The sequence below is a fragment of the Notothenia rossii genome (assembly GCF_949606895.1).
Source record: "Notothenia rossii genome assembly, chromosome: 4".
NCBI classification, from domain to species: domain Eukaryota; kingdom Metazoa; phylum Chordata; class Actinopteri; order Perciformes; family Nototheniidae; genus Notothenia; species Notothenia rossii.
Genome location: NC_136902.1, coordinates 94,689,774 through 94,702,888, shown reverse-complemented (window position 1 = coordinate 94,702,888; position 13,115 = coordinate 94,689,774). Strand labels below are relative to the sequence as shown.

The 13,115-nt window shown below is 39.5% G+C and overlaps 1 protein-coding gene across 6 annotated transcripts in view; it reads left to right on the top strand.

Moving 5' to 3' along the window:
* The first annotated feature begins 395 nt into the window (after positions 1-395).
* Positions 396-13,115, top strand: part of rffl (ring finger and FYVE-like domain containing E3 ubiquitin protein ligase) — a 16,658-nt gene continuing 3,938 nt past the window's right edge. For 5 of the 6 annotated variants that reach the window (XM_079678591.1, XM_079678590.1, XM_079678589.1 and 2 more), the window contains exons 1-8: positions 630-689; positions 2,199-2,383; positions 2,917-3,114; positions 3,230-3,436; positions 5,655-5,859; positions 7,041-7,064; positions 7,672-7,880; positions 13,111-13,115. The exon at positions 13,111-13,115 is cut by the window's right edge. In XM_079678591.1, coding sequence (XP_079534717.1) covers positions 644-689; positions 2,199-2,383; positions 2,917-3,114; positions 3,230-3,436; positions 5,655-5,859; positions 7,041-7,064; positions 7,672-7,859 — 1,053 coding nt within the window. In that variant the 5' untranslated portion in view covers positions 630-643 and the 3' untranslated portion in view covers positions 7,860-7,880; positions 13,111-13,115. The other variant, XM_079678592.1, reaches the window with a different exon arrangement.

The following is a 13,115-nucleotide window of genomic DNA, read 5'->3' as shown; positions in this document are numbered from 1 at the left end:
TTTGCTGGTAACAAGAGTATGTCATACTTTTACAACACTTTATAAAAGTGTGTGTGTGTAGTGGTGAAATGTACAATTACATGTACTGTGTGATGTAATGAAAGTATGTACTTATACTGTACTTTAGTATTTTAACATGTTATTTTTACTTGTACTCCACTACATTTATTTTACAGATTTAGTTCCTAGTTTCTTTGCAGAATTATATTATAAATGCAAATATAAATCAACTAGTACTACATCATATATTATTATAGGTTAAGTTAGTAAATAAACATCACTTTTACCAAGCAATGAATACATTCATTCAATTATTATAATACAATCATTTTAAATATATGATGCTCAATCTGAATAATGATTACTAGTACTTTTCAACCTGTGTGTGTGTGTGCGTGCGTGTGTGTGTGCGTGCGTGGTTTAACTTCCTGGTTCAGTACTGTTGTTATCCTCAGTGGTGGTGGAGTTTTCTTTATTGTTCACTTTAAGGACAAACTACAGTCATGTTGATTCATAAACGGCGTCACCCTGCTAACTAGCTGCTAACTAGCTAATGAACGCTAACTAGCTGGTGTTTGTGAAATATCGGTTGGTTACTTCCTGCTGTTTGCGTCGCTGTCAACCACAGGTAAGACGGATCATAATGACGGTAATCCTGCTGGTTAGTCGTCTGTTAAAGTGTCACCCGGGTCAGTTTAACCGGCGCTAAGTGTTGTCTTCTCGGTTTCTGTGTGTTTGTGTGTCTCTGTAAACTTCACTAACTAGCCTTTAGCTTAGACTTTAGCTTAGCCTGTTAGCTGCCAGACCCCGTTCAAATAACGTTACATTTAACGGAGCCTCAATCACAATTGCGCAGAAAATGCGTCTAAATCATTACTTTATTATGTTTTACGTATTATCTCCAAACCCTCACTTTTTCGGCTGACGGCTTACACTTAACAGTGTTTATCTTAATTCAATTAGAAACTTCTCTGTGTTTGTGTCTCCATGTCAACCTCACTAACTAGCCGTTAGCTTAGCCTTTAGCTTAATCTTTAGCCTGTTACCAGACTCCGTTCACATAACGTCAAATTTAAGGGGAAATCCACAGAAAATGCGCTTAAATCCTTAATTTACTATGTTTTACGCATTCTCTCAAAAACAATGACTTATTCGGCTGACAGTTTACCTTATATTTATGTTAATTAAATATAAACTTCTGTTTGTTTCACTGTAAACTTCACTAACTAGCCTAATATGAGTTGTAATCGTTATTATCCTCATCCTATCACTACCAATATGTCGCTGTGTAATCACAATGTGCATTTGCACTATCCTTTTAAATGCCTTAAGTGTCGTCTATTCTATGCTCTTTTTAAGTGTATTCGTATGTCTCGTATAATAACAAGGAGCATGTTGTATCCGAGGTGTTTCTATGCCTGGTTATTTGTTAAACAAGACTCATACTTCATAAAACTATAAACCCGAATTCATCAGCAGATCCTAGTGCTGTGAACACGTTCATTTGATCAGGTGAAGAAATGTCTGACAAATAGAGAATAAAACAGAAAGGCTAGTTTTTGCTATTTAATTTGGCAGTGTCTTCTGTACCAATGCAATTTAGAGATACTTGTACTTTAATAGAGTATTTCCATGTTATGCTACTGTGTACTTCTCCTCCTCTACAGTTCAGAGGTACATGGTGTACTTCTACTCACTACATGTATTTAATCCCTTTAGTTACTTCTCAGATGTGGATGAATGATGTGAAATATAATCAAGTGTTGAATCAGACTTTAGTTCCACCTGGAGTAAATCCACCAGCTACCCTGCAGTATACAAAGTCATTCAAACTAGCTGCACCTTTACCAGCTTTGAGAACACTTTATTGCATGACTGAGTGTACTCAATTGATTCTGATTCAGAGGTCAATATGACAGCTGAGCTGTTCAACACTTTAATTACCTTTGCTAAGGTGTGTGTGTGTGTGTGTGTGTGTTCATGTGTGTGTGTTCCTTGTGTGTTAATGTGTGTGTGTTCCTTGTGTGTTCATGTGTGTGTGTGATCCGTGTTTGTGTGATCCTTGTGTGTTCCTGTGTGTGTTTCTGTGTGTGATCCTTTTGTGTGTGTCTGTGTGTGTGTTCCTTGTGTGTTCATGTGTGTGTGTGTGTGTTCCTGTGTGTGTTTCTGTGTGTGATCCTTGTGTGTGTGTGTTTCAGGTATGCTTGCTTCGTGCTGCAGCTGGTTCTGTTTAGACTCAGCTGGAGTTGATCAGCTGTCTGCAGAAGAGCGTCGTCACCAGTCTTACACAAACTCAGGGTTCAACAGCCAGGCACCGCCCCCTCCCTCACCTGAACTCACTTGTAAGGCCTGCGGGGGGCAACTCGACACACCTGCCGAGAAGGTGAGAGGACCGACATCTTTATGGATTTATTCTTTAAAAAAAAAAAAAAAAGTCTCAACTCTTTCATAAAGTTGAAATATTTGAAAATAAGAAGTTCAAATATTGAGATAATAAATCCTGAGCATTGAAAATAATTTTTTGATCTTTAGAGAATAATGTTGGAATATTACGGTATAAAAACTACAATATCTTAAGAGAGTAAAGACAACATTCCCCCCAAACAAATTTCAGTAAAAAGTCAGTCATCATTTTCAGATTTTTTGGGGGGGGAAAAAGCGGAAAGGCAAATTTGATCAAAAAAACAAGGTAGAATAATCTTAATACACTTTGAATATTCGTTAAGTCCGAATATTTTAAGTAAAAGTTGACATTTTCGTAAAAAAGCCAGAATATTTTGAGTAAAAGTTGAAATACAAACAGGAGAACATGTGAACATCTCGAGGTGTTACCTGTCTTCACAAAAATGTCCCAAATTGAGATCAATAAAGTTCTCTTATCTCTTATCTCATCTGTTATCTTCACCTGTCTCTCAGCATGTGTGTGTGGACTGTAAGAAAGACTTCTGCAACCGTTGCTCCACCCACCTGGAGCCCCGCCCACGCCTCTGTCACACCTGTCAGCGTTTCTACGGCAACATGCTGGAGAGGGCGGAGCTAATGAAGCTGAAGGTGAAGGAGCTGCGGGATTATCTGCACCTGCACGAGGTTTCCACGCACCTGTGCAGAGAGAAGGTCACTTCCTGTCCCACACTCAAAAGACATCATCAAAACATGTCCCCCACCAGTCTAACCCTGTTTCCTGTTTCCTGCTTCCTGTTTCCTTCCTCCTGCTTCCTGTTTCCTGTAGGAGGAGCTTGTGGAGCTCGTCCTCGCCCGGCAGCCTTCACCATCTTCCCCCCCCGACACCATGAACTCTGACCCCCCTGATATCGCTGCCTCGCCTCCAGACCCCCCCGCCCCGACGCCTGACCCCCCCGCTGCAGAGCCGGAAGCCCCGCCCCCTCCCACAGGCCCCGCCCCCGCCGCAGAGCCCGAGGTTCAGGAAGAAGACCAGGTAACCAGTTCCACTTCTACACCCGGAACATGTCAGGATATTTTCAGAAACAGGTTTATCACCAGGTAGGTTGACACGTACGAGGAATTGTACTTGATGTCACGGTGCATACTAGGGCTGTACCCGAATATTCGGACGTTGGCCTACTATTTGGTTTTCAATTTCGTTATTTGGATATTCGTTTTTTTCTCCAATTGAATTTATTGAAATCTCCAATATCAACGTAAGAGCTTGTGCCTCTTCGGGGGGGGCTAACACTTAACCATAATCTTTATCCTTTACTTCTCCGTCTTTATATGTAGATATTACTTTTCTCCGTTAATCTCCGCTCCTTTTCGCCGTCACGTTGTTTCCATAGCAACAACAACTTCCTGTCAACAGCGCTAGCTCTCCTTCAAAATAAAAGCATGTCCACAAAATAGGAAGCCAAGCCAAATTACACTTGAGACATAAACACAACTGCTGTTACTACGTAAAGTAAAAATGCTCCGTCTACTATACATAAAAGTCAGAGCCACCTGTCGTCGGTGAAACGTCCTCCTGACTGCAGAGCGTCTCGCATATGGGTTGTGTTTTTTATTGCACGTTGTCTGATTGTATAATCATACGCGCCGTTGCTAGAGTCTGTTGATCTCCAGATTAACAGCAGCATGAAAATAACCTGCCGATGCTCCATGGCGAAGGTTCCGGTAGAAATTGGGTCCTATAAAAAGATGATCACATTGGTTACTTAAACATTTTTTTCTTAATGTTCTAAAATAGTTTGGGACCCTGTCAGTCACGGGCCTTTAAGGCCCGGACACACCAATCTGACAGCAAAGCACTGACACAGACGGACCCCGACTGTTGTGTCTCCTCGTGTCTCTGCGTCTTGGCCATGTGTCACACTGGAACACACCGCAAAGCCGACGGCCAAGAAGCACGTAGGAACTGCGCATGCGTGAGTGGCAATACCTCTCCTCACCAGCAGGCGGCGGTAGTGTGTATTCGTCATTCAAAAGAGGAAACAACCGGAAGACAGACTGCGTGATAACCGAGAGAAGAAGAACAGACTGTGTGATGTAAACAAACAACAAATAGCGTGTGCTCCATGTTCCCTCTCCAGCGGAAGCTCACGGGGCTTTCCCCAACCTGAGTCGAGAGCTGGAGTGAAATGGAATCTCAAATTTGCCTTCTTAATAGTTTGTTTGGGTCCCTCACTTCCGTTTCGCTTCTCATGCACTGATTCGCTAGCTGAACAGCCAATCAGAGTGATTTCTTTAGCCGACTGCCTTTGGCCGATTCAACATGTTGAATCGGCGGGTTTTCGTCCAAAAAGGCTTCGGCCTGGCTGAAAAGTCCCAACGGTGCGGGACACTGAGTGTCCACGTCCACCGACGCCGATAATCGGCCTGGTGTGGCCGTGCCTTTTAGAATCATCCTAACTTTTCACCTCTGCTCACCCACACACTCCGTCAGCTCTCCAGTAGCATTCCCTGGCTCTCTCTAGGAACCTCCCTCTTTGACACCCAACCAATCAGACGACACTCTCTCACTCACCACAAGTCACAAGAACTGTCGATCAAACAGTGACACGTTCGCTGACATTCTGTCAAATGTAAACAAACTCTGAACAATAAAACTCATCAACATCAACATTATAACCAGTCCGTTACAATAGGTCTCTATATGTTGATACAGAGCGAGGTTGCTGCCTGACTCTGTTTCCCTCTGAGTCTGAGAGAGGATCACATGTTGGGGATAATTCATCTCCGTGTTGTTGTGAAGCCGCAGTCAGGAAGCTGTGATGGAGGACACGGAGGAGACTTGTTGCCTCGTAGTCTGCATGTCGCCTTGTGGGACTCGTCCTTTACACGCTCAGAAAGATCCACACTTTAGATGTCCTGCCGAACTCAATGCCCAGGCTCTGAGTGCAGTCTGAGCGTTTCCGGCTGACGCGCCAAATGCAGCGCGGATGGAGCTTTTTATTTTATTTTTTATATTATTTGTTTTTGTTCAAATAATCGACTAATGAAAAATTTAGCAGTATCTCCATAGAACTAGAATGGAATAAAATATGTGCAGTAATAGAATAAAAACACACATTGTGTACATGAATGCAATGCATAGTCTACGATGTGGAAAAGTCATTTCCAGGTTAAAGCTGGAATACTAAAACATATGATACGACAGGAATACAAAACAAAGTCTAAAGAACACATTTAAAAAAAAATTCCAGGCGTGGGACCCGGAGGAGGCGCCTGTTTCCGGCCGCCGGGCGTCGCTCTCAGACCTGAGCAGCGTGGACGACATCGAGGCGCTCAGCGTCCGGCAGCTGAAGGAAATCCTCGCCAGAAACTTTGTGAACTACAAAGGCTGCTGTGAGAAGTGGGAGCTGATGGAGCGGGTGGTCCGGCTGTACCAGGACCAGCAGAACCTCCAGGGTGAGTAGAAGTACTCAGATCTTGTTCTTGAGTAAAAGTAGAAGTACTCAGATCTTGTTCTTGAGTAAAAGTAGAAGTACTCAGATCTTGTTCTTGAGTAAAAGTAGAAGTACTCAGATCTTGTTCTTGAGTAAAAGTAGAAGTACTCAGATCTTGTACTTGAGTAAAAGTAGAAGTACCAGAGTGTAGGAATACTCTGTTACAGTAAAAGTCCTGCATTCAAAATGTTCCTCAAGTGGAAGTAGAAAAGTATTCTCATCTAAATATAGTGAAAGACAGTAAAAGTAGTCATTGTGCAGATTGGTCCATTTCAGAATAATAGATATGATATGTTTTATAATGATTGATCATGAAAGTGTTCTCAAAGCTGGTAAAGGTGCAGCTAGTCTGAATGACTTTGTATACTGCAGGGTAGCTGGTGGATTTACTCCAGGTGGAACTAAAGTCTGATTTAACACTTGGTTAGATTTCACATCATTCATCCACATCTGAGAAGTAACTAAAGGGATTAAATACATGGAGTGGAGTAGAAGTACACCATTTACCTCTGAACTGTAGAGGAGTAGAAGTAAACAGTAACATAACATGGAAATACTCAAGTAAAGTACAAGTACCTCCAAATTGTACTGAAAGGTGGGGTAGGTAAGTTTGAGAAACCGGCTCGAGATACACTTGTTGTTATATTCCATGGAATGCTCTTAACATCCAGACAGCAATGAATATCTGAAGTGCTTTCACAATAAATCCATAAAAACATTTCATCAGTGGAAGCCGTAGCGCTGTAAAAAGCACGACCAATCATCTGAGCCGGCTAAAGTAACTGGATGGCCTACCTGCCTGTCAGCCTTCCATCTGTGCACTAACTGATCTCTGCCCTCATTGGTCATGTGCGCGTTCGTGTGTGTTGGAGGAGGGGCTCTGTGAGGAAGTCTGAAGGAAGGGGCAGATTTTTTCCGGTTGTGTATTTTCAAATTCTAGCCACTCGAGCTGGTTTCTCCAAAATGACATACCCCACCTTTAAGTACAGCACTAAGTTAAATGTAAATGTACTTGGTTTCTTCCCACCTCTGGTGTTTTGCATTGACTTTACATGTTATCATGCAAAATAATGAACTTCTCGTCCGGTGTGTTCACAGGAAGTTGTCCATGTTCAAATAAGTAAATCCTGTTTTTTCTTCCAGCTGCCAACGCTGTGAACGCCTCAGGTGAGCTCACAAACACACGTCGTGTCATGCAAAGTGGGAAACATGTTAATTATTAGATTGTCTCACATTACATCCCTTTGTTTGAATATTCCTCTTGGATTTATTCTAATCTATTTCAGATCCTCATCAAATTTAAAGACAAATTTAAGAACACGCTAAAGTGACCTTTTTACTTTTTAATTATTGTATTGTTTTACAATTTGGTGGTGATTTTTATGTTTCTGTCTATATTTGATTATATTCTGATTTATTTTTAAACTATTTGGATCATCAGTTTTTTTTTTGGATTGCTGTTTAAACTGAAATGATATATTTATTTTAATTAATTGAACAATTCCTCTCTAAAATAACTGAGAAACTATCTGTGATGCAGCTCATATGGTCTTTATGAGCACCGTATGGTTTGCTTCCAATCCCAGTTCAACTAAAACCATATGTTTCAAATCCAAGTGGATCCAAATGTATTATTATTTTCCCTGTTGTTGTTGTCCCTGTTGTTGTTGTTGTTGTTGTTGTTGTTGTTTTTGTTATTATTTATGTAATGAAGGTGATGTGTTCTCATTGAGCCCTGTATGCTCCCTCACACTGCCTGTCTTTGTGGTTATAGAGTCCGCTGGTTCTGGTTCTGCCGGTCCGGAGGAGAACCTGTGTAAGATCTGTATGGACTCTCCCATCGACTGCGTGCTGCTGGAGTGTGGTCACATGATCACCTGCACAAAGTGCGGCAAGAGGATGAGCGAGTGTCCGATCTGCCGGCAGTACGTGGTGCGAGCCGTCCACGTCTTCCGGTCCTGAGCGTATCCCGACCCAAACCCGGTAAACCACCAAGTCTGATCCCACCGGAAATCTGCTTCCATCCCAGTTGAACTAAAACCAATTAGCTTCCATCCCAGTTGAACTAAAACCAATTAGCTTCCATCCCAGTTGAACTAAAACCAATTAGCTTCCATCCCAGTTTAACTAAAACCAATTAGCTTCCATCCCAGTTGAACTAAAACCAATCTGCTTCCATCCCAGTTGAACTAAAACCAATTAGCTTCCATCCCAGTTGAACTAAAACCAATCTGCTTCCATCCCAGTTTAACTAAAACCAATCTGCTTCCATCCCAGTTTAACTAAAACCAATTAGCTTCCATCCCAGTTTAACTAAAACCAATTAGCTTCCAATCCCAGTTTAACTAAAAACAATTAGCTTCCATCCCAGTTTAACTAAAACGAATTAGCTTCCAATCCCAGTTTTACTAATACCAATTAACTTCCATCCCAGTTTAACTCAAACTAATTAGCTTCCAATCCCAATTTAACTAAAACCAATTAGCATCCAATCCCAGTTTAACTCAAACCAATTAGCTTCCAATCCCAGTTTAACTAAAACCAATTAGCTTCCAATCCCAGTTTAACTAATACCAATTAGCTCCCATCCCAGTTTAACTAAAACCAATTAGCTTCCAATCCCAGTTTAACTAAAACCAATTAGCTTCCATCCCAGTTTAACTAAAACCAATTAGCTTCCAATCCCAGTTTTACTAATACCAATTAGCTTCCATCCCAGTTTAACTAAAACCAATTAGCTTCCAATCCCAGTTTTACTAATACCAATTAGCTTCCATCCCAGTTTAACTCAAACCAATTAGCTTCCATCCCAGTTTAACTAAAACCAATTAGCTTCCAATCCCAGTTTTACTAATACCAATTAGCTTCCATCCCAGTTTAACTAAAACCAATTAGCTTCCAATCCCAGTTTAACTAAAAACAATTAGCTTCCATCCCAGTTTAACTAAAACCAATTAGCTTCCAATCCCAGTTTTACTAATACCAATTAACTTCCATCCCAGTTTAACTAAAACCAATTAGCTTCCATCCCAGTTTAACTATAACCAATTAGCTTCCATCCCAGTTTAACTAAAACTAATTAGCTTCCAATCCCAGTTTTACTAATACCAATTAGCTTCCATCCCAGTTTAACTAAAACCAATTAGCTTCCATCCCAGTTTAACTAAAACCAATTAGCTTCCAATCCCAGTTTTACTAATACCAATTAGCTTCCATCCCAGTTTAACTAAAACCAATTAGCTTCCAATCCCAGTTTTACTAATACCAATTAGCTTCCATCCCAGTTTAACTCAAACCAATTAGCTTCCATCCCAGTTTAACTAAAAACAATTAACTTCCATCCCAGTTTAACTAAAACTAATTAGCTTCCAATCCCAGTTTTACTAATACCAATTAGCTTCCATCCCAGTTTAACTAAAACCAATTAGCTTCCAATCCCAGTTTAACTAAAAACAATTAGCTTCCATCCCAGTTTAACTAAAACGAATTAGCTTCCAATCCCAGTTTTACTAATACCAATTAACTTCCATCCCAGTTTAACTAAAACCAATTAGCTTCCATCCCAGTTTAACTAAAACCAATTAGCTTCCATCCCAGTTTAACTAAAACTAATTAGCTTCCAATCCCAGTTTTACTAATACCAATTAGCTTCCATCCCAGTTTAACTAAAACCAATTAGCTTCCATCCCAGTTTAACTAAAACCAATTAGCTTCCAAAACTCAAACCAATTAGCTTCCAATCCCAGTTTAACTAATACCAATTAACTTCCATCCCAGTTTAACTAAAACCAATTAGCTTCCATCCCAGTTTAACTAAAACTAATTAGCTTCCAATCCCAGTTTTACTAATACCAATTAGCTTCCATCCCAGTTTAACTAAAACCAATTAGCTTCCAAAACTCAAACCAATTAGCTTCCAATCCCAGTTTAACTAATACCAATTAGCTTCCATCCCAGTTTAACTAAAACTAATTAGCTTCCAATCCCAGTTTTACTAATACCAATTAGCTTCCATCCCAGTTTAACTAAAACCAATTAGCTTCCAAAACTCAAACCAATTAGCTTCCAATCCCAGTTTAACTAATACCAATTAGCTTCCATCCCAGTTTAACTAAAACCAATTAGCTTCCATCCCAGTTTATCCAAAAACCAGTTAGCTTCCATCCCAGTTTAACTAAAACCAATTAGCATCCATCCCAGTTTAACTAAAACCAATTAGCTTCCATCCCAGTTGAACTAAAACCAATTAGCTTCCAATCCCAATTTATCCAAAAACCAGTTAGCTTCCATCCCAGTTTAACTAAAACCAATAAGCATCCATCCCAGTTTAACCAAAACCAATCTGCTTCCATCCCAGTTTAACTAAAACTATTTAGCTTCCAATCCCAGTTTTACTAATACCAATTAGCTTCCAAAACTCAAACCAATCTGCTTCCATCCCAGTTTAACTAAAACTAATTAGCTTCCAATCCCAGTTTTACTAATACCAATTAGCTTCCATCCCAGTTTAACTAAAACCAATTAGCTTCCATCCCAGTTTAACTAAAACCAATTAGCTTCCAAAACTCAAACCAATTAGCTTCCAATCCCAGTTTAACTAATACCAATTAGCTTCCATCCCAGTTTAACTAAAACCAATTAGCTTCCATCCCAGTTTATCCAAAAACCAGTTAGCTTCCATCCCAGTTTAACTAAAACCAATTAGCATCCATCCCAGTTTAACTAAAACCAATTAGCTTCCATCCCAGTTGAACTAAAACCAATTAGCTTCCAATCCCAATTTATCCAAAAACCAGTTAGCTTCCATCCCAGTTTAACTAAAACCAATCTGCTTCCATCCCAGTTTAACTAAAACTATTTAGCTTCCAATCCCAGTTTAACTAAAACCAATTAGCTTCCAAAACTCAAACCAATTAGCTTCCAATCCCAGTTTAATTTAAACCAATTAGCTTCCATCCCGGTTGAACTAAAACCAATTAGAATCCAATCCCAGTTTAACTCAAACCAATTAGCTTCCAATCCCAGTTTATCCAAAAACCAGTTAGCTTCCATCCCAGTTTAACTAAAACCAATAAGCATCCATCCCAGTTTAACTAAAACCAATTAGCTTCCGTCCCAGTTTAACTAAAACCAATTAGCATCCATCCCAGTTTAACTAAAACCAATTAGCTTCCGTCCCAGTTTAACTAAAACCAATAAGCATCCATCCCAGTTTAACTAAAACCAATTAGCTTCCGTCCCAGTTTAACTAAAACCAATAAGCATCCATCCCAGTTTAACTAAAACCAATTAGCTTCCATCCCAGTTGAACTAAAACCAATTAGCTTCCAATCCCAATTTATCCAAAAACCAGTTAGCTTCCATCCCAGTTTAACTAAAACCAATAAGCATCCATCCCAGTTTAACTAAAACCAATCTGCTTCCATCCCAGTTTAACTAAAACTATTTAGCTTCCAATCCCAGTTTAACTAAAACCAATTAGCTTCCAAAACTCAAACCAATTAGCTTCCAATCCCAGTTTAATTTAAACCAATTAGCTTCCATCCTGGTTGAACTAAAACCAATTAGAATCCAATCCCAGTTTAACTCAAACCAATTAGCTTCCAATCCCAGTTTATCCAAAAACCAGTTAGCTTCCATCCCAGTTTAACTAAAACCAATAAGCATCCATCCCAGTTTAACTAAAACCAATTAGCTTCCGTCCCAGTTTAACTAAAACCAATTAGCATCCATCCCAGTTTAACTAAAACCAATTAGCTTCCGTCCCAGTTTAACTAAAACCAATAAGCATCCATCCCAGTTTAACTAAAACCAATTAGCTTCCGTCCCAGTTTAACTAAAACCAATAAGCATCCATCCCAGTTTAACTAAAACCAATTAGCTTCCATCCCAGTTTAACTAAAACCAATTAGCATCCATCCCAGTTGAACTAAAACCAATTAGCTTCCATCCCAGTTGAACTAAAACCAATTAGCTTCCAATCCCAATTTATCCAAAAACCAGTTAGCTTCCATCCCAGTTTAACTAAAACCAATAAGCATCCATCCCAGTTTAACTAAAACCAATCTGCTTCCATCCCAGTTTAACTAAAACTATTTAGCTTCCAATCCCAGTTTTACTAATACCAATTAGCTTCCAAAACTCAAACCAATTAGCTTCCATCCCAGTTTAACTAAAACCAATTAGCTTCCAAAACTCAAACCAATTAGCTTCCAATCCCAGTTTAATTTAAACCAATTAGCTTCCATCCCGGTTGAACTAAAACCAATTAGAATCCAATCCCAGTTTAACTCAAACCAATTAGCTTCCAATCCCAGTTTATCCAAAAACCAGTTAGCTTCCATCCCAGTTTAACTAAAACCAATAAGCATCCATCCCAGTTTAACTAAAACCAATTAGCTTCCATCCCAGTTTAACTAAAACCAATCTGCTTCCATCCCAGTTTTACTAATACCAATTAGCTTCCAATCCCAGTTTAACTAAAACCAATTAGCTTCCATCACAGTTTAACTCAAACCAATTAGCTTCCATCCCAGTTGAACTAAAACCAATTAGCATCCAATCCCAGTTGAACTAAAACCAATTAGCCTCCAATCCCAGTTTAATTTAAACCAATTAGCTTCCATCACAGTTTAACTAATACCAATTAGCTTCCATCCCAGTTTAACTAAAACCAATTAGCATCCAATCCCAATTTAAACCAATTAGCTTCCATCCCAGTTGAATGGAAACCAATTAGCATCCAGTCCCAGTTTAACTCAAACCAATTAGCTTCCAATCCCAGTTTAATTTAAACCAATTAGCTTCCAATCCCAGTTTAACTCAAACCAATTAGCTTCCATCCCAGTTGAACGAAAACCAATTAGCATCCAATCCCAGTTTAACTCAAACCAATTAGCTTCCATCCCAGTTTAACTAAAACCAATTAGCTTCCAATCCCAGTTTAACTCAAACCAATTAGCTTCCATCCCAGTTTAACTAAAACCAATTAGCTTCCAATCCCAGTTTAACTAATACCAATTAGCATCCATCCCAGTTTAACTAAAACCAATTAGCTTCCATCCCAGTTAAACTAAAACCAATTAGCTTCCATCCCAGTTTGAAAATGTATTTTTAGAGTTGTTGTAACTATTATTGTTAATATTTTATTATGATTGTTATTATTATTCATATTGTCGTTGTTATTATTTTTAAATCTTCTCCTCCTCTGCAGGACTG